The sequence below is a fragment of the Schistocerca americana genome, chromosome 9, assembly GCF_021461395.2.
Source record: "Schistocerca americana isolate TAMUIC-IGC-003095 chromosome 9, iqSchAmer2.1, whole genome shotgun sequence".
In the NCBI taxonomy this organism is placed as follows: domain Eukaryota; kingdom Metazoa; phylum Arthropoda; class Insecta; order Orthoptera; family Acrididae; genus Schistocerca; species Schistocerca americana.
Window position 1 is genome coordinate 75934897 of NC_060127.1, and position 23445 is coordinate 75958341.

General features: G+C 45.3%; 1 protein-coding gene across 1 annotated transcript in view; it reads right to left on the reverse strand.

The window, feature by feature from the left end:
• LOC124550669 (endothelial zinc finger protein induced by tumor necrosis factor alpha-like) overlaps positions 1-23445 on the reverse strand; it is a 119154-nt gene that overhangs the window by 11023 nt on the left and 84686 nt on the right. The window contains exon 7 of the mRNA XM_047125392.1: positions 3731-3868. Within this exon, the coding sequence (XP_046981348.1) occupies positions 3731-3868 (138 nt within the window). The remainder of the gene's footprint in view (positions 1-3730; positions 3869-23445) is intronic.

The following is a 23445-nucleotide window of genomic DNA, read 5'->3' on the forward strand; positions in this document are numbered from 1 at the left end:
GCACCTACTCCGTTTAAATGACTGTTACATAATGGACGTAGACATAACGCTAGATTTTACTGCTATTTTTAACAAAGTAGATGTGTCATAAAGTAACATCAGACCTCCTCTTCTTGTTAAGGATACAGGATAGTGACTATGAACAATGGCAACTTAATGTGAATGAGACCAGCTGTTGGATAAAGATTCTGTCGGGCAACAACAAAGGTAAAAATATTCCTCATTAAAAGACTCTGACGTAAGAGCAGGGAAACTGCTGTGTCAATCCTCTTTCCACCTCCCTTACCAAAAATTTTGGCGTGTGAAAATGTTAGAGCGCTTTTTAACTCACAACATTCTAAATCCTTAAGGTCACAATATTCTTTTACCCAGTCTCCCTTCGTGGTTAAGCCTTCACACTCAGCATCTCCCTCTCACTGCAACTTTCTGTATATTTTTCTCTCCCATTGCCTCTTTTTCCTCCCATTGATTTACAATATATTTCACTGGCACTGTCTCCTCTCTCACTTAAAGTGTCTTCTTCTGCCTTTCTTTTTCACTACCACTGGCTCCACAGTACCCTGGCAGTTGATATGTCTTTCCCTGTATCCACAGGTTTAAGATCTCGATCCAAACACTGCCCTCCCGCATACCTGCATGTTAAAGTTCTCTGGTCTGGGAGGGCTCTGACCACCAAAGCCTATGTAAGGACTTCACTCACCTCTCCCTTCCATTTACAATGTCTCCTCTCTCTTTTGTTTCCATTGCTTCTATCTCCATCCATCTCTCTTTCTCTTTTATTGTCACTGTCTGTCACTGACCATTAATATCTCCTGCCTGTTTGGCTCCCATTGCTATTGTCTCCATCTCTCTTTCTCTTTTACTGCCACTTCCTCTCTCCCATCATCACTTTCTCCTCGCCCTTTCTTTCTTGGCACTGTCACTATCTCTCTGCAACTCACTTTGACCACAAAAAAGCGCGAATACGATCACATACCAAAATATCTCTTCTCTCTTTTCCTCCCACTGCTTCTATCTCAATTCATTTCTCTTTCTCTTTTACTGCCGCTGTCTCTCACTGATCATCAATATCTCTTCTATGACTCCGACTGCTGTTGTCTTCATCTATCTCCCTTTCTCCTTCACTGCCACTCCCCCCCCCCCCCCCCACCCGTGTCACTATCACCTATCTCTTTCACTCTCATTGACTGTCCCACCTCTCTTCCACTGTCACTGTCCTTCTGCTACTCTCGCTCATCAGAAGAAAGTGCGAATATATCCAAGTGTCAATAATTTTAATTTCTGTCTGTCTTAAGAAGGAACATATTCCTCTTTGCTGTGCTCTGACAGGAGATTTTTCCCGCTAGTTCCAGTTTTAATCCCTGGTATTCAATACGGTTTTGTATTCTCACCTTGTGCTTTCTTTGTAGGAACAGGCACTCTCTGACTCTCGCGTTATGTTTGTGTACAGAGCTGTTTTGGCGTACTGATGTATATTTTAACTGATATATACTAATGTTTGGAGAACATATTCGCAGGGGACGATTACGATCCATAGCTCTTTAAATAATTCCGGTTAGTGAGACCGTTTCTTCCGTGTCATTATTATTTTACGAGCCATCTTTTTTTAAATTGAATTTTTTTTTCTAGTTTTTATCTGTCTGTGTCCCAGAAAATTATACCATATCTACTGACTGTGTGAACATTTGCATAATAAATTATTTCGAGGCTGGTGCTCTTAAAACATACACTGCAGTTGAAATTCGTTTTGCTACTCTTCTTGTTGTATGTTTTCTCCATTTCAGTTGTTCATCTGTATCCATGGTTCAAATGGCTCTGAGCACTAAGGAACTTTACATCTGAGGTCATCAGTCCCCTAGACTTAGAACTACTTAAACCTAACATCACACACATCCATGCCCGAGGCAGGATTCGAACCTACGACCTTAAAAGCAGCGCCGTTCCGGACTGAAGCGCCTAGAACCGCTCGGCCATAGCGGCCGGCTATCTGTATCCATCCTTAATAATTTATTACACAGCTTACCGAGTCACCATTTAAATTTAATTTGACACTGTTATTGTTTTTGTTTTGTATAAAAATTTGTCTTACGTATGTTACATGTTGCTTTGCTCGTATCTGGCCATTTTTGTATTAGAATGTCATCGGCTGTGCACAGCAGTAACTCTAGTATTTAATCTGTGAGTGAATAGGATAGAAATGCGCTGATACTACACTACTGGCCATTAAAATTGCTACACCAATAAGAAATGCAGATGATAAACGGGTATTCATTGGACAAATATATTATACTAGAACTGACATGTGATTACATTTTCACGCAATTTGGGCCATAGATCCTAAGAAATCAGTACCCAGAACAACCACCTTTGACCGTAATAACGGCCTTGATACGCTTGAGCATTGAGTCAAATAGATCTTGGATGGCGTGTACAGGTACAGATGATGCCCATGCAGCTTCAACACGATACCACAGTAGTGACTGGCGTATTGTGACGAAGCAGTTGCTCGGCCACCATTGACCAGACGTTTTCATTTGGTGAGAGACCTGGAGAATGTGCTGGCCAGGGCAGCAGTCGAACATTGTCTGCATCCAAAAAGGCCCGTACAGGACCTGCAACATGCGTTAGTGCATTATTCTGCTGAAATGTAGGGTTTCGCAGGGGTCGAATGAAGGGTAGAGTCACGGGTCGTAACACATCTGAAATGTAACGTCCACTGTTCAAAGTGCCGTCAATGAGAACAAGAGGTAATCCGAGACGTGTAACCAATGGCACCCCATACCATCACACCGGGTGATACGCCAGAATGGCGACGACGAATACTCACATCCAACGTGGTTTCACCGCAACGTCGCCAAACACGGATGCGACCATCATGATGCTGTAAACAGAACCTGGATTCATCCGAAAGAATGTCGTTTTGCCATTCGTGCACCCAGGTTCGTCATTGAGTACACCATCGCAGGCGCTCCTATCTGTGATGCAGCGTCGAGGGTAACCGCAGTCATGGTCTCCGAGCTTATAGTCCATGCTGCTGCAAGCATCGTCGAACTGTTTGTGCAGACGGTGTTTGTTTTGCAAACGTCATCTGTTGACTGAGGGATCGAGACGTGGCTGCACGATCCGTTACAGCCATGCGGATAAGCTGCCTGTCATCTCGACTGCTAGTGATACGAGGCCGTTGGCATTCATCACGGCGTTCCGTATTACCCTCCTGAACCCACCGATTCCATATTCTGCTAACAGTCATTGGATCTCGACCAACGCGAGCAGCAATGTCGCGATACGATAAACTTCAATCGCGTTAGGCTACAATCCGACCTTTATCAAAGTCGGAAACGTGATGGTACGCATTTCTCCTCCTTACACGAGGAATCACAACAACGTTTCACGAGGCAACGCCGGTCAACTGCTGTTTGTGTAGGAGTAATCGGTTGTCAGCACGTTGTAGGTGTCGCCACCGCCGCCAACGTTGTGTGAATGCTCTGAAAAGCTAATCATTTGCATATCACAGCATCTTCTTCCTGTCGGTTAAATTTCGCGTCTGTAGCACGTCATCTTCGTGGTGTAGAAATTTTAATGGCCAGTAGCGTAGTACGTTAACCCTAAGCGAGATGCAATATTGTGGGCTGCGGAGTATGCAGATGTGGACTGGTTAATCTAACGTGTGAGTTTTGCGGTAAATGATCGCTTCGCTAGCCCGCTGTAGCAGGTGCCTGGCTAGACTTACCATCACTTAGTTGTTTGTGGCAGTCCTTTTTGGTACAAAACGCTCTCCTGCCGCACTGCCTACACAAACATTTGTTGCACCCCATCATGAACGTTGTTCCTGGTACACAATGGGCCACACTGCCGGTCTTGGATCCACCTAGAAAAGAAAATGGGTATTAAATCCACAGTACCGTAACACAGAAGGCAAGTTGCTTTACGTAGGTTAAATGGAGTGTGAAGTCCTATCCGGACACTTTGTGACGCCACGTGCAAGCACTTAACGTCATGTTTCCGGTGTGTCACGATTTTTTCTGTTGTATATGGCACAATACAAAATCTGCAGGCAAATCTGTCATACAGCACGTCTGCAAGGAAATCCAAACTACTGGGATAGCTACGGAAATTCAAGGGTTTCGATTACTATATGCTTAACTGGAAATTAACGATGAATTGCATAATATACACTACTGGCCATTAAAATTGCAACACCAAGAAGAATTGCAGATGATAAACGGGTATTCATTGGACAAATATATTATACTAGAACTGACATGTGATTACATTTTCACGCAATTTGGGTGCATAGATCCTGAGAAATCAGTACCCATAACAACCACCTCTGGCCGTATTAACAGCCTTGATACGCCTGGGCATTGAGTCAAACAGAGCTTGGATGGCGTGTACAGGTACAGCTGCCCATGCAGCTTCAACACGATACCACAGTTCATCAAGAGCAGTGACTGGCGTATTGTGACGATCCAGTTGCCCGGCCACCATTGACCAGACGTTTTCAATTGGTGAGAGATTCGGAGAATGTGCTGGCCAAGACAGCAGTCCAAGATTACCTGTATCCAGAAAGGCTCGTACAGGAGCTGCAACATGCGGTCGTGCATTATGCTGCTGAAATGTAGGGTTTCGCAGGGATCGAATGAAGGGCAGAGCCACTGGTCGTAACATATCTGAAATGTAACGTCCACTGTTCAAAGTGCCGTCAATGCGAACAAGAGGTGACCGAGACGTGTAACCAATTACATCCCATACCATAACGCCGGGTAATACGCCAGTATGCCGACAACGAGTACACGCTTCCAATGTGGGTTCACCGCGATGTCGCCAAACACGGATGCGACCATCATGATGCTGTACACAGAACGTGGATACATCCGAGAAAATGACGTTTTGCCATTCGTTCACCCAGGTTCGTCGTCGAGTACCCCATCGCAGGCGCTCCTGTCTGTGATGCAGCGTCAAGGGTAACCGCAGCCGTGGTCTCCGAGCTGGTAGTCCATGCTGCGGGAAACGTCGTCCAACTTTTCGTGCAGATGGTTGTTGTCTTGCAAACGTCCCCATCTTTTGACTCAGGGATCGAGACATGGCTGCACGATCCGTTACAGCCACGCGGACAAGATGCCTGTCATCTCGACTGCTAGTGATACGAGGCCGTTGGGATCCAGCACGGCGTTCCGTATTACCCTCCTGAAACCACCAATTCCATATTCTGCTAATAGTCATTGGATCTCGACCAGCGCGAGCAGCAATGTCGCGATACGATAAACCGCAGTCGCGATGGGCTAAAATCGGATCTTTATCAAAGTCGGAAGCGTGATGGTACGCATTTCTCCTCCTTACACGAGGTATCACAACAACGTTTCACCAGGCAACGCCGGCCAATTGCTGTTTGTGTATGAGAAATCGGTTGGAAAGTTTCCTCGTGTCAGCGCGTTGTAGGTGTCGCCACCGGCGCCAACCTTGTGTGAATGCTCTGAAATCTAATCACTTGCATATCACAGCATCTTCTTCCCGTCGGTTAAATTTCGCTTCTGTAGCACATCATCATCGTGGTGTAGCAATTTTAATGGCCTGTAGTGTATAAACAGAGTAACAGCTGAAGTCCACATAAGGTTATCTTGCAGGCGCATATTTAAGGAACTAGGGATATTCACAGTACCTTCACAATACATATAATCGTAAATGAAATTTTTTATTAACAGCAAATCCCAATTAAAAAACAATAGCAAAGTGCGTAGTTAACAACACTAGAAGAAAAGATGACGTTCAGTATTCTGAGTGCTGTAGTCAACCTTCAGGTATTCGTTTTCACTTTTAACTTCCCGAGCATGAACTCAGCATCATCTTGGTCTCCTTCTACGGTGAGGCAGTCATCAGCGCACAGAAGTGTGTACAAGGTTTGTAATATATTGATTACTCCTTGCTGCTGTAGTGTTATCTTGAAGCTTTGAGAAAGGAGGACAGGCGTTCCAAGGCGCGGAAGCAGAGACGATGCTGAGGGCAGACGAAACCAGGAGAGATATTGTTACATGAAGTAAACCGTAAGGGGAGAGCCTTGCGCATGTGCAGACGCCCTCAGACGCAGTTCCTGGGCGTTAGTTACTCTTCAAAGAATCAACATGTAACTTCATATGCCGTCTAGACGCTGTGGTAGGTTGCCACCGTAGAATTTGTAACCAACAGGCACGTAATAGAGTATAAAGCCAGCTTGATACCAGCCCTGAGAACAACAATGTCAGTAGGCTCACAAGGGCCGGGGCTAAATGACGTATAACAATAATGTTGCAAGCCGTATTTGGCAGAGCAGTTAACGTTTTTCTTTCAGCTGAAAAATGTTGATACCAAATACGAACTTAGTGCAACTGCATTAACAAAAATGGTTCAAATGGCTCTGAACACTATGGGACTTAACTTCTGAGATCATCACTCCCCTAGAACATAGAACTACTTAAACCTAACCAACCTAAAGACATCGCACTCATCCATGCCTCAGGCAGGATTCGAACCTGCGACCGTAGCGGTCGCGCGGCTCCAGACTGTACCGCCTAGAACCGCTCGGCCACTCCCAACTGCATTAACACCCCCACCTTAGGAGCAGTAGAGGGGACCTAACTAAACTGTGATTGGCAGGCACCTGCAAGAGACCCACGGGATTGTCTGGGTGGCTTTAAGTGGGAAAAACAGTGTCCCCACGCGACTCTTTAAAACCCCTAGATTCCGCATTTTGGCAGAGTTCTCAGTCAACGATCTGGGTGCCGAATCCGCGTCCGTCGACTTCAGCCTCGGTCCAGGTCCGCGTAAGTCTGCTCTCTCACTTGGAGTGCCTCAGTGAACAGTGTCACATTCGGTACGTTTTGTTTTGCAGCTAAGTTCTTGCCTTAAGATGATGCTAGTGTTTTCTACTGTGGCTAGCATCCACTCCTGGGACTTCTGCACTGGTTTCTGTTGCAACAGTGTTATTGCTGCTTTTTCTAACCCTAGAACCAGCCTCCAGTGTATTAGGTAGTCCTGTCTGGAATAAACAACTACACTCCTGGAAATTGAAATAAGAACACCGTGAATTCATTGTCCCAGGAAGGGGAAACTTTATTGACACATTCCTGGGGTCAGATACATCACATGATCACACTGACAGAACCACAGGCACATAGACACAGGCAACAGAGCATGCACAATGTCGGCACTAGTACAGTGTATATCCACCTTTCGCAGCAATGCAGGCTGCTATTCTCCCATGGAGACGATCGTAGAGATGCTGGATGTAGTCCTGTGGAACGGCTTGCCATGCCATTTCCACCTGGCGCCTCAGTTGGACCAGCGTTCGTGCTCGACGTGCAGACCGCGTGAGACGACGCTTCATCCAGTCCCATACATGCTCAATGGGGGACAGATCCGGAGATCTTGCTGGCCAGGGTAGTTGACTTACACCTTCTAGAGCACATTGGGTGGCACGGGATACATGCGGACGTGCATTGTCCTGTTGGAACAGCAAGTTCCCTTGCCGGTCTAGGAATGGTAGAACGATGGGTTCGATGACGGTTTGGATGTACCGTGCACTATTCAGTGTCCCCTCGACGATCACCAGTGGTGTACGGCCAGTGTAGGAGATCGCTCCCCACACCATGATGCCGGGTGTTGGCCCTGTGTGCCTCGGTCGTATGCAGTCCTGATTGTGGCGCTCACCTGCACGGCGCCAAACACGCATACGACCACCATTGGCACCAAGGCAGAAGCGACTCTCATCGCTGAAGACGACACGTCTCCATTCGTCCCTCCATTCACGCCTGTCGCGACACCACTGGAGGCGGGCTGCACGATGTTGGGGCGTGAGCGGAAGACGGCCTAACGGTGTGCGGGACCGTAGCCCAGCTTCATGGAGACGGTTGCGAATGGTCCTCGCCGATACCCCAGGAGCAACAGTGTCCCTAATTTGCTGGGAAGTGGCGGTGCGGTCCCCTACGGCACTGCGTAGGATCCTACTGTCTTGGCGTGCATCCGTGCGTCGCTGCGGTCCGGTCCCAGGTCGACGGGCACGCGCACCTTCCGCCGACCACTGGCGACAACATCGATGTACTGTGGAGACCTCACGCCCCACGTGTTGAGCAATTCGGCGGTACGTCCACCCGGCCTCCCGCATGCCCACTATGCGCCCTCGCTCAAAGTCCGTCAACTGCACATACGGTTCACGTCCACGCTGTCGCGGCATGCTACCAGTGTTAAAGACTGCGATGGAGCTCCGTATGCCACGGCAAACTGGCTGACACTGACGGCGGCGGTGCACAAATGCTGCGCAGCTAGCGCCATTCGACGGCCAACACCGCGGTTCCTGGTGTGTCCGCTGTGCCGTGCGTGTGATCATTGCTTGTACAGCCCTCTCGCAGTGTCCGGAGCAAGTATGGTGGGTCTGACACACCGGTGTCAATGTGTTCTTTTTTCCATTTCCAGGAGTGTATTTCAAAACACTGTTTGTCCAAGAGTTTCCACAACGAGTTCCCTACTGAGTCTCACCACCTGCATTTCTAGTAAATGCCTGTACCAGTGTTGGCTCAGATAGAAGAAAACAATGAAATGCCTTCACTGTGAATTGTCCTTCTGCCTTCTGCTCTGGACCGCTCGGGAGCGCAGACTGACCAGTAACCCCTTTTTCCCTCTCCCACCTAAGTCAGGACATGACAGGTTTCATCCCCAAAAGGACTCACATGCCGCCAAATCTGTCCCTGAAAGTTTTAAGTGCTTTCTCCACGTTCACTAACAGAAAAAACAACGCCAAGAAATAATTAATGTAGAGTAATGAAATTTCGGGAATACATTTGTCTGCTTATGTGATTAACATTGCAAGATCACAGATTAATGTAATCGGGAGGTAAGCCATTGAAAATTTGAAATGCTGGTAAAGTAATAACACGGTGTTGAATGCAAGCATGCAGACTTGCATGCATTGTGTTGTACAGGTGTCGGATGTCAGTTTGCGTGCTTGATTGGTTGGTTGGTTTAAAGGCGGGAGAAGGGAGCAAACTACGAGGTCATCGGTCCCTTGTTCCTAATAAAACAACGCCACAAGTGTGAGAATAAAACGGACGAAACATATAACACAAAATGGAAAGAAAGGAAAAGCCACAAGAACGAAGAGAAGGCAACGTACACTAAAAGGATCAAAAGAGGACAATAAAACAACAGAGAGACGCTAGATAGAGATGTGACTAAAACATGAAAGCAGATTACAGTGGCTGGCCAACCACGAGAATAAAAAGGGAAAGCCAGCCACTCTGCGACACATTAAAAATGGCTCTGAGCACTATGGGACTTAACATCGGAGGTCATCAGTCCCCTATAACTTAGAAGTACTTAAACCTAACTAACCTAAGGACATCACACACATCGATGCCCGAGGCAGGATTCGAACCTGCGGCCGTAGCAGTCGCGCGGTTCCGGACTGAAGTGCCTAGAACCGCTCGGCCACCGCGGCCGGCGACACATTAAAACCTCCACCATACAAGCACTAGGGTGGAGGACACAGAGGGACAAAGGACATGCGCTAAAACCTACATAGAAGTATGAAACCCACTCTCACGGATAAAACGTAAAACTAAAGCTGCTGTGGAGGCATTGTCGACCGACACCGAAGGGTGCCGGAAAATGGACGAGCAGCTCATCGTCGGACTGCAAAATAAGGTCTCTGTGAAATATGATGCCCTGGACCATGTTTAAGCTCTTATGGGGCCTGATGGTTACAGAAACATCCCCCAGCTTGTCACAAGCGAGTTACTCCCGTGGCTGGGAGGAGGATGCTGTTTTGATCAAGACTGACCCAGATCTCATTTTGGACAAACCCTCCACCTCCCCGAACTTGTCCTCTAAATGCTCAACAAAAAACTGAGGATTCATCGGCATGAAAGATTCCCCATCAGCTTTGGAACATACAAGGTACTGGAGCGAATAAGATCCGCTGCCATGCTTAGCCTGACGCTCCTCCCATGGCGTGGTCAGGGAGGGGAACGATTTGGGGTCGTACTTCTGTGCATTGAATTGTGATCGCTTAGAGACTGCTGCTGTTCACCACCAGCAAGATATGATGGACTACGCTTCATCTCGTGCCATCCACCCTGATGACACTCACTCCGACCAGGGGCCCAACCACGGGTGCCAGCCAGCCGCAGCAAAGGCCACCTGGCAGGATGGCCATTGCCGGGAGTCCTGATGCCGCAGGGGGATGGGCTGCTACCCCTTGGCATACTTGGGAGGTTAACGGCGCAGGCATCAGCAGAGCGATCCCTGTGTGGTCAGCGGGGGCTTCAACCAACATGGTACATTGCGGCCCCACCACAATGGACTGGCTACTGTGCTGGATGTCAGGTCCAAAGAAGTCCACAGTCATCGTCGACGCAGAAACCGATACTGCATAGTGCATGGTGGAAAACGCACCCAGGAAGGTGTCTTCGCCCAAGAAATGGAGAATGGGCAGGACTGAAATGCGACGACGAGAAAGTGGGCTAAAGATCTCAATGCACGATGGGCACAATGCACCTTGTAAGGCACGCTTCCCCAATTGGGAAAATTTTGAAGAATGTAGGTCAAACCCTACAAGAGACCATCACAAAGGCCGAAACGTGTGAAACTCCTTTTAGTCGCCTCGTACAACAGGCAGGAATACTTTGGGCCTATTCTAACCCCCACAGGGGGGTGTGTGTTGGAGTTCCCTACCTGTTGCTTGGTGGGTCAATACAGGGACGGTTAACGCTGTTTGTGGATGACTCTGGAGTTGTTCTCTGATGTCTCGCAAGTGCTCGACTGGAGACAGGTCAAGCCAGCATGTCTACGCTCTGTAGAGCATGTTGAGTTACAACAGTGGTGTGTGGAGGAGCGATATCCCGTTGGGAAGCACTCCCTAGATTGCTGTTCATGAACGGCAGCACAACAGGTCGAATCACCAGACTGACGTACACACTTGCAGTCAGGGTGCGTGGGATAACCAGGAGAGTACTCCTGCTGTCATACGAAATCGCACCCCACCCCGTAACTTCAGGTGTATGTCCTGTACATCAAGCACCCCGACAGGCTGGTTACAGGCGCCCTTCTACCGACACACGGTCATCACTGATACCAACGCAGAACTCGTTCCCATGAAAAAAACGACTGACCGTGTGAGGTAACGGGCAAGTGGTGGCGCCCAGGAAATATTGTATGTTCGGAGTTGGGGCGGCCGCACAGGACGCTCGTCAAAGCCGCGGCCCGGCTGCAAACACGTGGTGCCGAACACTAGCCGGACGAGAGGGGGCAGCCCCACCGCATGGTCCAGCCGGGAATTCCACTGTGGCGCTGTGTCGCTGGGCGTGCCAAAGATGGCGGACTTTGTGAAACCTTAATGGCAGACTTTTCACAGTTTGTATAGAAATTAATAGCAGCCAGATGAATCATGATACCTCAAAAACAAACATGTACATTACGATGACTTCCTCGACGATTCTGATGGTGTAATCAGATTTTCAACATATTTAGTAACCAAAGTTTAGTATCTGACGGTAAATTATACAAGTGACACCCAGCAACGAATTTCCAAAGTATAAACGCTTCATCCGATTTTGTCGATCGCCATGTGTTTAGAAAGTTACTAGAGTAAATGTAAACTGATATGAATTACAGGTATGTAACTTGAATAGTACTTGAGTTATTGGAGGTCATAGTGGCTGATTACTGTCGATCGCGTCAGGCCATAAGTATTCCACAGTTACACGAAGAAACGGTAGCAGCATGCTTATAAATATATTTATTAATATATGTCTTTGTTTATATCCGACATATACTATTCATGAAGAAACTGCTGAAATATTTACTGTGTTGTAGAAAGCACAGAGACATTAGGTTACTGGCCCACCTTTTGTTCTATTCCTTTGATATATGTTTATTTAACTTTTTATGTATCTAATAATGTGTGTTAGAACGTGTTTATGGTGCAGCCGTAGGAATATTTATTTAATTTCAAGTTATTTAAATGTAAATCAAGTATTTCGAATGTGTTTCATTATATCTATGTGGGTGTGTGGGCTTGAAGACATGGCGCGAGCGCTCTAGCCAATCAAAGCGCTCGTCACCAAGAGAGACGTATGGAGGTTGGGGCGGAGCATGGTTTCCGGAGAGGACACGGGGGGTTCTGGCGGTGAGGCAGTGCTGGACAGGACGAGACAGTAGGTGCTCGACGCGATGGCGCAAGGGACGTACGGTCGCGAGAGAGACTTGGAGTGGAGCAGGTTGCACGTGGTCGCAGAGAACAGAAATATTTCGTAGTGCCGACTTGTGCACTTGTGAGATTTCTGTGACTTCTACAGTGAAGACGTAGAGTGAGTTTAGAAGTGAATATCTCGCGAGCTATGTTGTTATCATAACTAAGGAATCGATTGTTTTTCTGTTATTCAATTTATATTGTTGTTGTTGTTGTGGTCTTCAGTCCTGAGACTGGTTTGATACAGCTCTCCATGCTACTCTATCCTGTGCAAGCTCCTTCATCTCCCAGTACCTACTGCAACCTACATCTTTGTGAATCTGTTTAGTGTATTCATCTCTTGGTCTTCCTCTACGACTTTTACCCTCCACGCTGCCTTCCAATACTAAATTGGTGATCCCTCGATCCCTCTGAATATGCCTCACCAACCGATCCCATCTCCGAGACAAGTTGTGCCACAAACTTCTCTTCTCCCCAATTCTTTTCAATACCACATCATTAGTTATGTGATCTACCCATCTAATTTTCAGCATCCTTCTGTAGCACTACATTTTGAAAGCTTCTATTCTCTTTTTGTCTAAACTATTTATCGTCCATGTTTCACTTCCATACATGGCTACACTCCATACAAATACCTTCAGAAACGACTTCCTGACACTTAAATCTATACTCGATGTTAAGAAATTTCTCTTCTTCAGAAACGATTTCCTTGCCATTGCCAGTCCACATTTTATATCCTCTCTACTTCGACCATCATCAGTTATTTTGCTCCCCAAATAGCAAAACTCATTTACTACTTTAAGCGTCTCATTTCCTAATATAATTCCCGCAGCATCACCCGATTTAATTTGACTACACTCCATTATCCTCGTTTTGCTTCTGTTGATGTTCATCTTATATCCTCCTTTCAAGATACTGTCCATTCCGTTCGATGTCATAGGCGAACCTCAAAGTTTTTATTTCTTCTCCATGGATTTTAATTCCTACTCCACATTTTTCTTTTGTTTCCTTTACTGCTTGCTCAATATACAGATTGAATAACATCGGGGATAGGCTGCAACCCTGTCTCACTCCCTTGCCAACCACTGCTTCCCTTTCATGCCCCTCGACTCTTACAACTACCATCTGGTTTCTGTACAAAATGCAAATAGCTTTTCGCTCCCTGTATTTCACCATTGCCACCTTTGGAATTTGAAAGAGAGTATTCCAGTCAACATTGTCAAAAGCTTTCTCTAAGTCTATAGATGCTAGAAACGTAGGTTTGCCTTTCCTTAATGTATTTTCTAAGATAAGGCGTAGGGTCAGTATTGCCTCACGTGTTCCACCAATTCTATGGAATGCAAACTGATCTTCCCCGAGGTCGGCTTCTACCAGTTTTTCCATTCGTCTGTAAAGAATTCGTGTTAGTATTTTGCAGCCGTGGCTTATTAGACTGATAGTTCGGTAATTTTCACATCTGTCAACACCTGCTTTCTTTGGGATTGGAATTATTATATTCTCCTTGAAGTCTGAGGGTATTTCGCCTGTCTCATACATCTTGCTCACTAGATGATAGAGTTTTCTTAGGCCTGGCTCTCCCAAGGCTGTCAGTAGTTCTAATGGAATGTCGTCTACTCCCGGGACCTGTTTCGACTCAGGTCTTTCAGTGCTCTATCAAACTCTTCACGCAGTATCATATCTCCCATTTCATCTTCATCTACATCCTCTTCCATTTCCATAATATTGTCCTCAAGAACATCGCTCTTGTATAGACCCTCTATATACTCCTTCCACCTTTCTGCTTTCCCTTCTTTGCTTAGAACTGGGTTTCCATCTGAGCTCTTGATATTCATACAAGTGAATCTCTTTTCCCGAAAGGTCTCTTTAATTTTCCTGTAGGCAGTATCTATCTTACCCCTAGTGATATGCGCCTCTGCATCCTTACATTTGTCCTCTAGCCATCCCTCCTTAGCCATTTTGCACTTCCTGTCGATCTCATTTTTGAGACGTTTGTATTCCTTTTTGCCTGCTTTATTTACTGAATTTTTATATTTTCTCCTTTGATGAATTAAATCCAATATATCTTCTGTTACCTAAGGATTTCTACTAGCCCTCGTCTTTTTACCTACTTGCTCGTCTGCTGCCTTCACTATTTCATCTCTCAAAGCTAATCGTTCTTCTACTACTGTATTTCTTTCCCCCATTCTTGTCAATAGTTCACTAATGCTCTCCTGGAAGCTCTCTACAACTTCTGGTTCTTTCAGTTTATCCAGGTCCCATCTCCTCAAATTCCCACCTTTTTGCAGTTTCTTCAGTTTTAATCTACAATTCGATTTATATTTTATTTAATTACTGGACCATCGACACCAATACGTGTTTTGCGGAAACATACCGCATTCTCAAGAGTACTTCTACTATCGTACTTAGCATTAAAAGTCTTTAAGACAGTAACTGCAGATTTTATTTAATTGCAATCTTTCATTTGTATATTTATACGTTACTTTCATATTTAGCAATTGCCGAGTGATAGAAACCTTCGACCACTCGATTCATGTGTGTATTCTTAGCGTATACTGTAGACTCCGCAGTATTTGGCCTGTAATGTGGCAACTATACTACTGGCCATTAAAATTGCTACACCACGACGATGACGTGCTACAGACGCGAAATTTAACCGACAGGAAGAAGATGCTGCGATATGAAAATGATTAGCTTTTCAGAGCATTCACAACGTTGGCGCCGGTGGAGACATCTACAACGTGCCGACAGAGGAAAGTTTCCAACCGATTTCTCATACACAAACAGCAGTTGACCGGCGTTGCCTCGTGAAACGTTGTTGTGATGCCTCGTGTAAGGGGGAGAAATGCGTACCATCACGTTTCCGACTTTGATAAAGGTCGGATTGTAGCCTATCGCGATTGCAGTTTATCGTATCGCGACATTGCTGCTCGCGTTGGTCGAGATCCAATGACTATTAGCAGAATATGGAATCGGTGTGGGTTCAGGAGGGTTATACGGAACACCGTGCTGGATCCCAACGGCCTCGTATCACTAGCAGTCGAGATGACAGACATCTTATCCGCACGGCTGTAACGGATCGTGCAGCCAGGTCTGGATCCCTGAGTCAACAGATGGGGACGTGTGCAAGACAACAACCATCTGCACGAACCGTTCGACGACGTTTGCAGCAGCATGGACTATCAGCTCGGAGACCATGGCTGCGGTTATCCTTGACGCTGCATCACAGACAGGAGTGCCTGCGATTGTGTACTCAACGACGAACCTGGGTGCAAGAATGGCAAAACGTCATTTTTCCGGATGAATCCAGGTTCTGTTTACAGCATCATGATGTTTGTTTCTGTGTTTGGCGACATCGCGGTGAACGCACATTGGAAGCGTGTATTCGTCATCGCCATAATGGCGTGATGGTATGGGGTGCCATTGGTTACACGTCTCGGTCGCCTCTTGCTCGCATTGACGACACTTTGAACAGTGGACGTCACATTTCAGATGTGTTACGACCCGTGGCTCTACCCTTCATTCAATCCCTGTGAAACCCTACATTTCAGCAGGATAAGGCACGACCGCATGTTGCAGGTCCTGTACGGGCATTACTGGATACAGAAAATGTTCGACTGCTGCCCTGGCCAGCACATTCTCCAGATCTCTCACCAATTGAAAACGTCTGGTCAATGGTGGCCGAGCAACTGGCTCGTCACAATACGCCAGTCACTACTCTTGATGAACTGTGGTATCGTGTTGAAGCTGCATGGACATCTGTACCAGTACACGCCATCCAAGCTCTGTTTAACTCAATGCCCAGGCGTATCAAGGCCGTTATTACGGCCAGAGGTGGTTTTTCTGGGTACTGATTTCTCAGGCTCTATGCACCCAAATTGCGTGAAAATGTAATCATATGTCAGTCCTAGTATAATATATTTGTCTAATGAATACCCGTTTATCATTTGCATTTCTACTTAGTGTAGCAATTTTAATGGCCAGTAGTGTATGTATCGCAGCCCGTAGAGAACAAAACCAGCCAAAACATTTGAGGGCCACAATGTGTCACATTTTCTGTTGTGAAAGACCGTAACCTTTACCCTGCCCTCCAGTCAGGTCTAGCTTGACACCACTGAAGTCGCAGATGACGGTGGTCTGGGATTAGTGGATTGCGCGCTACAGAGTTCTCCTTGCAGTAACAGATTTGCAACAGTTCGTTGTGTCACTGTGGTGCCAAGCGCAGCACAAAGTGCTGCGCCTGGGCCGTACACCGAACACGGTCTTCTCTCTCGGTAATGCCAGGTGGCTGTCCGGAGCCCATGTCTTCTTGCGACCGTACATTCCTATGACAACCGCTGCCAGCAGTCATGTACAGTGGCTACATAGCTGCCAAGTCTTCCTACAGTATCACAGAAGGAGCATCTAGCTTCTCATACCCCTGTCAGACGACCTCGTTCAAAGTCAGTGAGCTCTTGATAATGGCGTGTTTGTCGCCTTGAAGTCATTCTTGACTAACACCGTCTCACTGCGTCGAATATCAGAGACGCTTGCAACCGTATAATGACTTTTCTGGAGACTAGAAATCTACTCTGTAGGAATCAGCATGGGTTTCGAGAAAGACGATCGTGTGAAACTCGGCTTGCGCTATTCGTCCACGAGACTCAGAGGGCCATGGACACGGGTTCACAGGTAGATGCCGTGTTTCTTGACTTCCGCAAGGCGTTCGGTACAGTTCCCCACAGTCGTTTAATGAACAAAGTAACAGCATATGGACTATCAGACCAATTGTGTGACTGGATTGAAGAGTTCCTAGATAACAGAACGCAGTATGTCATTCTCAATGGAGAGAAGTCTTCTGAAGTAAGAGTGATTTCAGGTGTGCCGCAGGGGAGTGTCGTAGGACCGTTGCTATTTACAACATACATAAATGACCTTGTGGATAACATCGGAAGTTCACTGAGGCTTTTTGCGGATGATGCTGTGGTGTATCGAGAGGTTGTAACAATGAAAAATTGTACTGAAATGCAGGAGGATCTGCAGCGAATTGACGCATGGTGCAGGGAATGGCAATTGAATCTCAATGTAGACAAGTGCAATGTGTGCGAATACATAGAAAGAAAGATCCCTTATCATTTAGCTACAATATAGCAGGTCAGCAACTGGAAACAGTTAATTCCATAAATTATCTGGGAGTAGGCATTAGGAGTGATTTAAAATGGAATGACCATATAAAGTTGATCGTCGGTAAAGCAGATGCCAGACAGATTCATTGGAAGAAGCCTAAGGAAATGCAGTCCGAAAACAAAGGAAGTAGGTTACAGTACACTTCGCCCACTGCTTGAATACTGCTCACCATTGTGGGATCCATACCAGATAGGGTTGATAGAAGAGATAGAGAAGATCCAACGGAGAGCAGCGCGCTTCGTTACAGGATCATTTAGTAATCGCGAAAGCATTACGGAGATGATAGTCTCCAGTGGAAGACTCTGCAAGAGAGACGCTCAGTAGCTCGGTACGGGCTTTTGCTGAAGTTTCGAGAACATACCTTCACCGAGGAGTCAAGCAGTATATTGCTCCCTCCTACATATATCTCGCGAAGAGACCATGAGGATAAAATCAGAGAGATTAGGGCCCACACAGAGGCATACCGACAATCTTTCCTTCCACGAACAATACGAGACTGGAATAGAAGAGAGAACCGGTAGAGGTACTAAAAGTACCCTCCGCCACACACCGTCAGATGACTTGCGGAGTATGGATGTAGATGTAGATGAAGATGTACAGCGTGTGTTGAAAGCAAAGCTGGTTTGCATCCTCATATTGACGACACTATCGCCACTCCTATGCGACTGACGCGAAATTTGAATAGACGCTATCTTTCAGATGTAGAAACAGGCCTACCAGCTTTCGTTTATGTCGCACAACTTCTTCTTAGTGTTGCGATTTTTTTATGCCGCTGTATTACCACTGTTGCTGATGTCGTGGTCTTCAGACTGAAGACTGGTTATCATGCAGTTCTCAGCGTTAGCCTGCTCTGTGCACGTATCTTCATCTCTGTGTAACTTCTGCAACCGACATCCATTCGAAATTGCTTACTCTACTCATGTACTCAAACTTTGATCTCCGTTAACAATTTTCAGCCCCCACACTTTCTACATTTTTTTCTCCTGGTGGCAGCATCCTCTTTTTAATGGTAACAATAGTAATAACTATCATAATAATGATAATAGTAATAAATCTGACAGACGTAGTTATTCAAATAAATCTCCTGGAATAAATAGCAGAACTTGCTTCAAAATTTCAACTGATAAAACAAAGTTCCCCCCCCCCCCCCTCACCCCCATGAACCATGGACCTTGCCGTTGGTGGGGAGGCTTGCGTGCCTCAACGATACAGATAGCCGTACCGTAGGTGCAACCACAACGGAGGGGTATCTGTTGACAGGCCAGACAAACGTGTGGTTCCTGAAGAGGGGCAGCAGCCTTTTCAGTAGTTGTAGGGGCAACAGTCTGGATGATTGAATTATCTGGCCTTCTAACACTAACCAAAACGGTCTTGCTGTTCTGGTACTGCGAACGGCTGAAAGCAAGGGGAAACCACAGCAGTAATTTTTCCCGAGGGCATGCAGTTTTACTGTATGGTTAAATGATGATGGCATCCTCTTGGGTAAAATACTCCAGAGGTAAAATAGTCCCCCATTCGGATCTCCCGGCGGGGACTACTCAAGAGGACGTTGTTATCATTAGAAAGAAAACTGGCGTTCTACGAATCGGAGCGTGGAATGTCAGATCCCTTAATCGGGCAGGTAGGTTAGAAAATTTAAAAAGGGAAATGGAGAGATTAAAGTTAGATATAGTAGGAATTAGTGAAGTTCGGTGACAGGAGGAACGAGACATTTGGTCAGGTGAATACAGGGTTATAAATACAAAATCAAATAGGGGTAATGCAGGAGTAGGTTTAATAATGAATAAAAAAATAGGAGTGCGGGTAAGCTACTACAAAAAGCATAGTGAACTCAGTATTGTGGCCAAGATAGACACGAAGCCCATGCCTATTACAGTAGTACAAGTTTATATTCCAATTAGCTCTGCAGGTGATGAAGAAATTGATGAAATGTACGATGAGGTAAAAGAGATTATTCAGGTAGTGAAGGGGGACGAAAATTTAATAGTCATGGGTGACTCGAATTCAAGAGTAGGAAAAGGGAGAGAAGGAAACATAGTAGGTGAATATGGATTGAGGCTAAGAAATGAAAGAGGAAGCCGCCTGGTAGAATTTTGGGCAGAGCGTAACTTAATCATAGCTAACACTTGGTTTAAGAATGAAAGAAGGTTGTATACATGGAAGAACCCTGGAGATACTAAAAGGTAACAGATAGATTATATAATGGTAAGACAGAGATTTAGGAACCAGGTTTTAAATTGTAAGACATTTCCAGGGGCAGATGTGGACTCTGACCACAATCTATTGGTTATGAACTGTAGAGGTGGGAATTAAAGGAGATGGGACCTGGATAAACTGAAAGAACCAGAGGTTGTACAGAGTTTTAGGGAGAGCATAAGGGAACAATTGACAGGAATGGGGAAAAGAAATACAGTAGAAGAAGAATGGGTAGCTTTGAGAAATGAAATAGTGAAGGCAGCAGAGGATGAAGTAGGTAAAAAGACGAGGGCTAGTAGAAATCCCTGGGTACAGAAGAGATACTGAATTTAATTGATGAAAGGAGAAAATATAAAAATGCAGTAAAGGAAGCAGGCAAAAAGGGATACAAACGTCTCAAAAATGATATCGACAGGCAGTGCAAAATGGCTAAGCAGGGATGGCTAGAGGACAAATCTAAGGATGTAGAGGCTTATCTCACTTGGGGTAAGATAGATACAGCGTACAGGAAAATTCAAGAGACCTTTGGGGAATATCAAGAACTTGCATGAATATCAAGAGCTTTGATGGAAACCAAGTTCTAAGCAAAGAAGGGAAAGCAGAAAGGTGGAAGGAGTATATAGAGGGTCTGTACAAGGGCGATGTACTTGAGGACAATATTATGGAAATGGAAGAGGATGTAGATGAAGATGAAATAGGAGATACGATACTGCGTGAAGAGTTTGACAGAGTACTGAGCGACCTGAGTCGAAACAAGGCCCCCGGAGTAAACAACATTCCATTAGAACTACTGACAGCCTTGGGAGAGCCAGTCCTGACAAAACTCTACCATCTGGTGAGCAAGATGTATGAGACAGGCGAAATACTATCAGACTTCAAGAACAATATAATAATTCCAATCCCAAAGAAAGCAGGTGTTGACAGATGTGAAAATTACCGAACTATCAGTTTAATAAGTCACAGCTTCAAAATACTAACGCGAATTCTTTACAGACGAATGGAAAAACTGATAGAAGGCGACCTCGGGGAAGATCAGTTTGGATTCCGTAGAAATATTGAAACACGTGAGGCAATACTGACCCTACGACTTATCTTAGAAGAAAGATTAAGGAAACGCAAACCTACGTTTCTAGTATTTGTAGACTTAGAGAAAGCTTTTGACAATGTTGATTGGAATACTCTCTTTCAAATTCTGAAGGGTAAAATACAGGGAGCGAAAGTCTATTTACAATTTGTACAGAAAGCAGATGATAGTTATAAGAGTCGAGGGGTATGAAAGGGAAGCAGTGGTTGGGAAGGGAGTGAGACAGGGTTGCAGCCTATCCCCGATGTTATTCAATCTGTATATTGAGCTAGTAATAAAGGAAACGAAAGAAAAGTTCGGAGTAGGTATTAAAATACATGGAGTAGAAATAAAAACTTTGAGGTTCGCCGACGACATTGTAATTCTGTTAGAGACAGCAAAGGACTTGGAAGAGTAGTTGAACGGAATGGACAGTGTCTTTAAAGGAGGGTATGAGATGAACATCAACAAAAGCAAAACGAGGATAATGAAATGTAGTCGAATTAAGTCGGGTGATGCTGAGGGAATTAGATTAGGAAATGAGACACTTAAAGTACTAAAGGAGTTTTGCTATGTGGGGAGCAAAATAACTGATGATGGTCGAAGTAGAGAGGATATAAAATGTAGACGGGCAATGGCAAGGAAAGCCTTTCTGAATAAGAAAAATTTGTTAACATCGAGTACAGATTTAAATGTCAGGAAGTCGTTTCTGAAAGTATTTGTATGGAGTGTAGCATTTCGAAATGTGATGCTACAGAAAAATGCTGAAGATTAGATGGGTAGATCGCATAACTAATGAGGAGGTCTTGAATAGAATTGGGGAGAAGAAGAGCTTGTGGTACAACTTGACTAGAAGAAGCGATCGGTTGGTAGGACATGTTCTGAGATATCGAGGGATCACCAATTTAGTATTGGAGGGCATCGTGGAGGATAAAAATCATAGAGGGAGACCAAGAGATGAATACACTAAGCAGATTCAGAAGGATGTAGACTGCAGTAGGTACTGGAAGATGAAGTAGCTTGCACAGGATAGAGTAGCTTGGAGAGCTGCATCAAACCAGTCTCAGGACTGAAGACCACAACAAAAACAACGAAAGAAAGTTTATGAGAAATTAAGTAAAATTCTTCAAAATTCATAAAAACAACAATGGTAAAATAGGGCGAGTAGCAAATTCAAATATATTTGAGAAACTGTACAACGCAATGGTCTAGAAAAATTTGAAGTAGATGTAAGAGTTAACAAAATGGAGAGTGCATATGGTCTGAGAAAGAATATTTGCAACAAGAAATGCATATACAGAAAAATAAAACTAAAACATTATACCACAATGGTACGACCAGAATGTCTCGTAAACGTGAATTCTTAATAATGAACTATAAGCTTTACGGAATAGAGGTACTTGAAAGACGGATTCTTAAAAAAAATAATGGGTGCAGTACAAATTAGAGATGGCTAGAAAATCAGAAGTAATGAGCAGATCTGCACAAATATAAACACAATTTCAGAAGCAATGGTTAAAAGAAGATTAACCTGTTTTGGACACTTCTACAGAATAAACGAGACCAGTAACTTCATGGCAGAATAAAACTGTGTGCCGGACCAAGACCCGAACTCCGGACCTTTGTCTTCCACGCGCAACTGCTCTACCAACTTTTTTTCTTTTTCTTTTTAGCTTGGCTTATTCACACCAACGATGTTACAGATCTTGGCCACCTTAAAGATGTTGCAACTCATACCATTAAAGTGAAAGTCGTTCGAGAGTGGCCAGCAGAAGACTGAACTATTATAGACGTACAATAAATTCATTATTCATTCCATTATTTCATTGTAAGATCGTAATCGCTGCAGGAGATGTACAGCTTTAGGCTTCTGTGTCCGGAGGACAGCCGTCGATCAGGTAGATGTTCTATCCGTGTGAAGTGTAACCGCAGCCGTCTAGGGGCGTCTTCGCTGCATGATAAACCCCGGCTCAGTAACTACTTCAAGCTGATCTTCTCGAAGGATAGTTTCTTGGTTTTCCGTTTCGCGTCAGGTGTATATCCACACTCTGGTTTCCAGAGTTTGGATTTCTCTGTGCTACCCAAGCACGACTCTCGACCCATCCTCACAGCTTTACTTCCGCCAGTACATCGACTCTTACTTTACTAAACTCCCGAGGTCGAGTCTCAGTGCGGCACACAGTTTTAATCTGCCAGGAAGTCTCACATCGGCGCACACTCCGCTGCAGAGTGAATATTTCATTCTGGAAATGAGAACAAGGCGACGAATTTCGGGAAGAAGAAATCGACAATAGCTTGGATTGCAGAAATAAGGAAAGAACTAGAAAGTAACAACATCAAAGAATCGTAAATAAGATACAATAACCTTTTTAAGAATAAAATACTAAATTTATAAACTGTCAGTGATGAAGAAATAAGAAATCTGGAACATCATGTTCACAAGAAAGGAAAATACAACAAGGGGAGAAGATGAAGGCACTCCGTCTTCAGGCTGCAAGTGGCCCACCGGGACCATCCAACCGCCGTGTCATCCTCATTTGAGGATGCGGATATGAGGGGCGTGTGGCCAGCACACCACTCTCCCGGTCGTTACGATGGTTTTCTTTGACCGGAGCCGCTACTATTCGGTCGAGTAGCTCCTCGGCATTACGAGGCTGAGTGCACCCAGAAAAATGGCAACAGCGCAATGAGACCCGGTTGGTGACCCATTCAAGTGTCGGCCATGCCCGACAGCGCTTAACTTCGGCGGTCTGATGGGAAGAACCGCTATATCCATTGCGGCAAGGCCGTTGCCAGAAGATAAAGT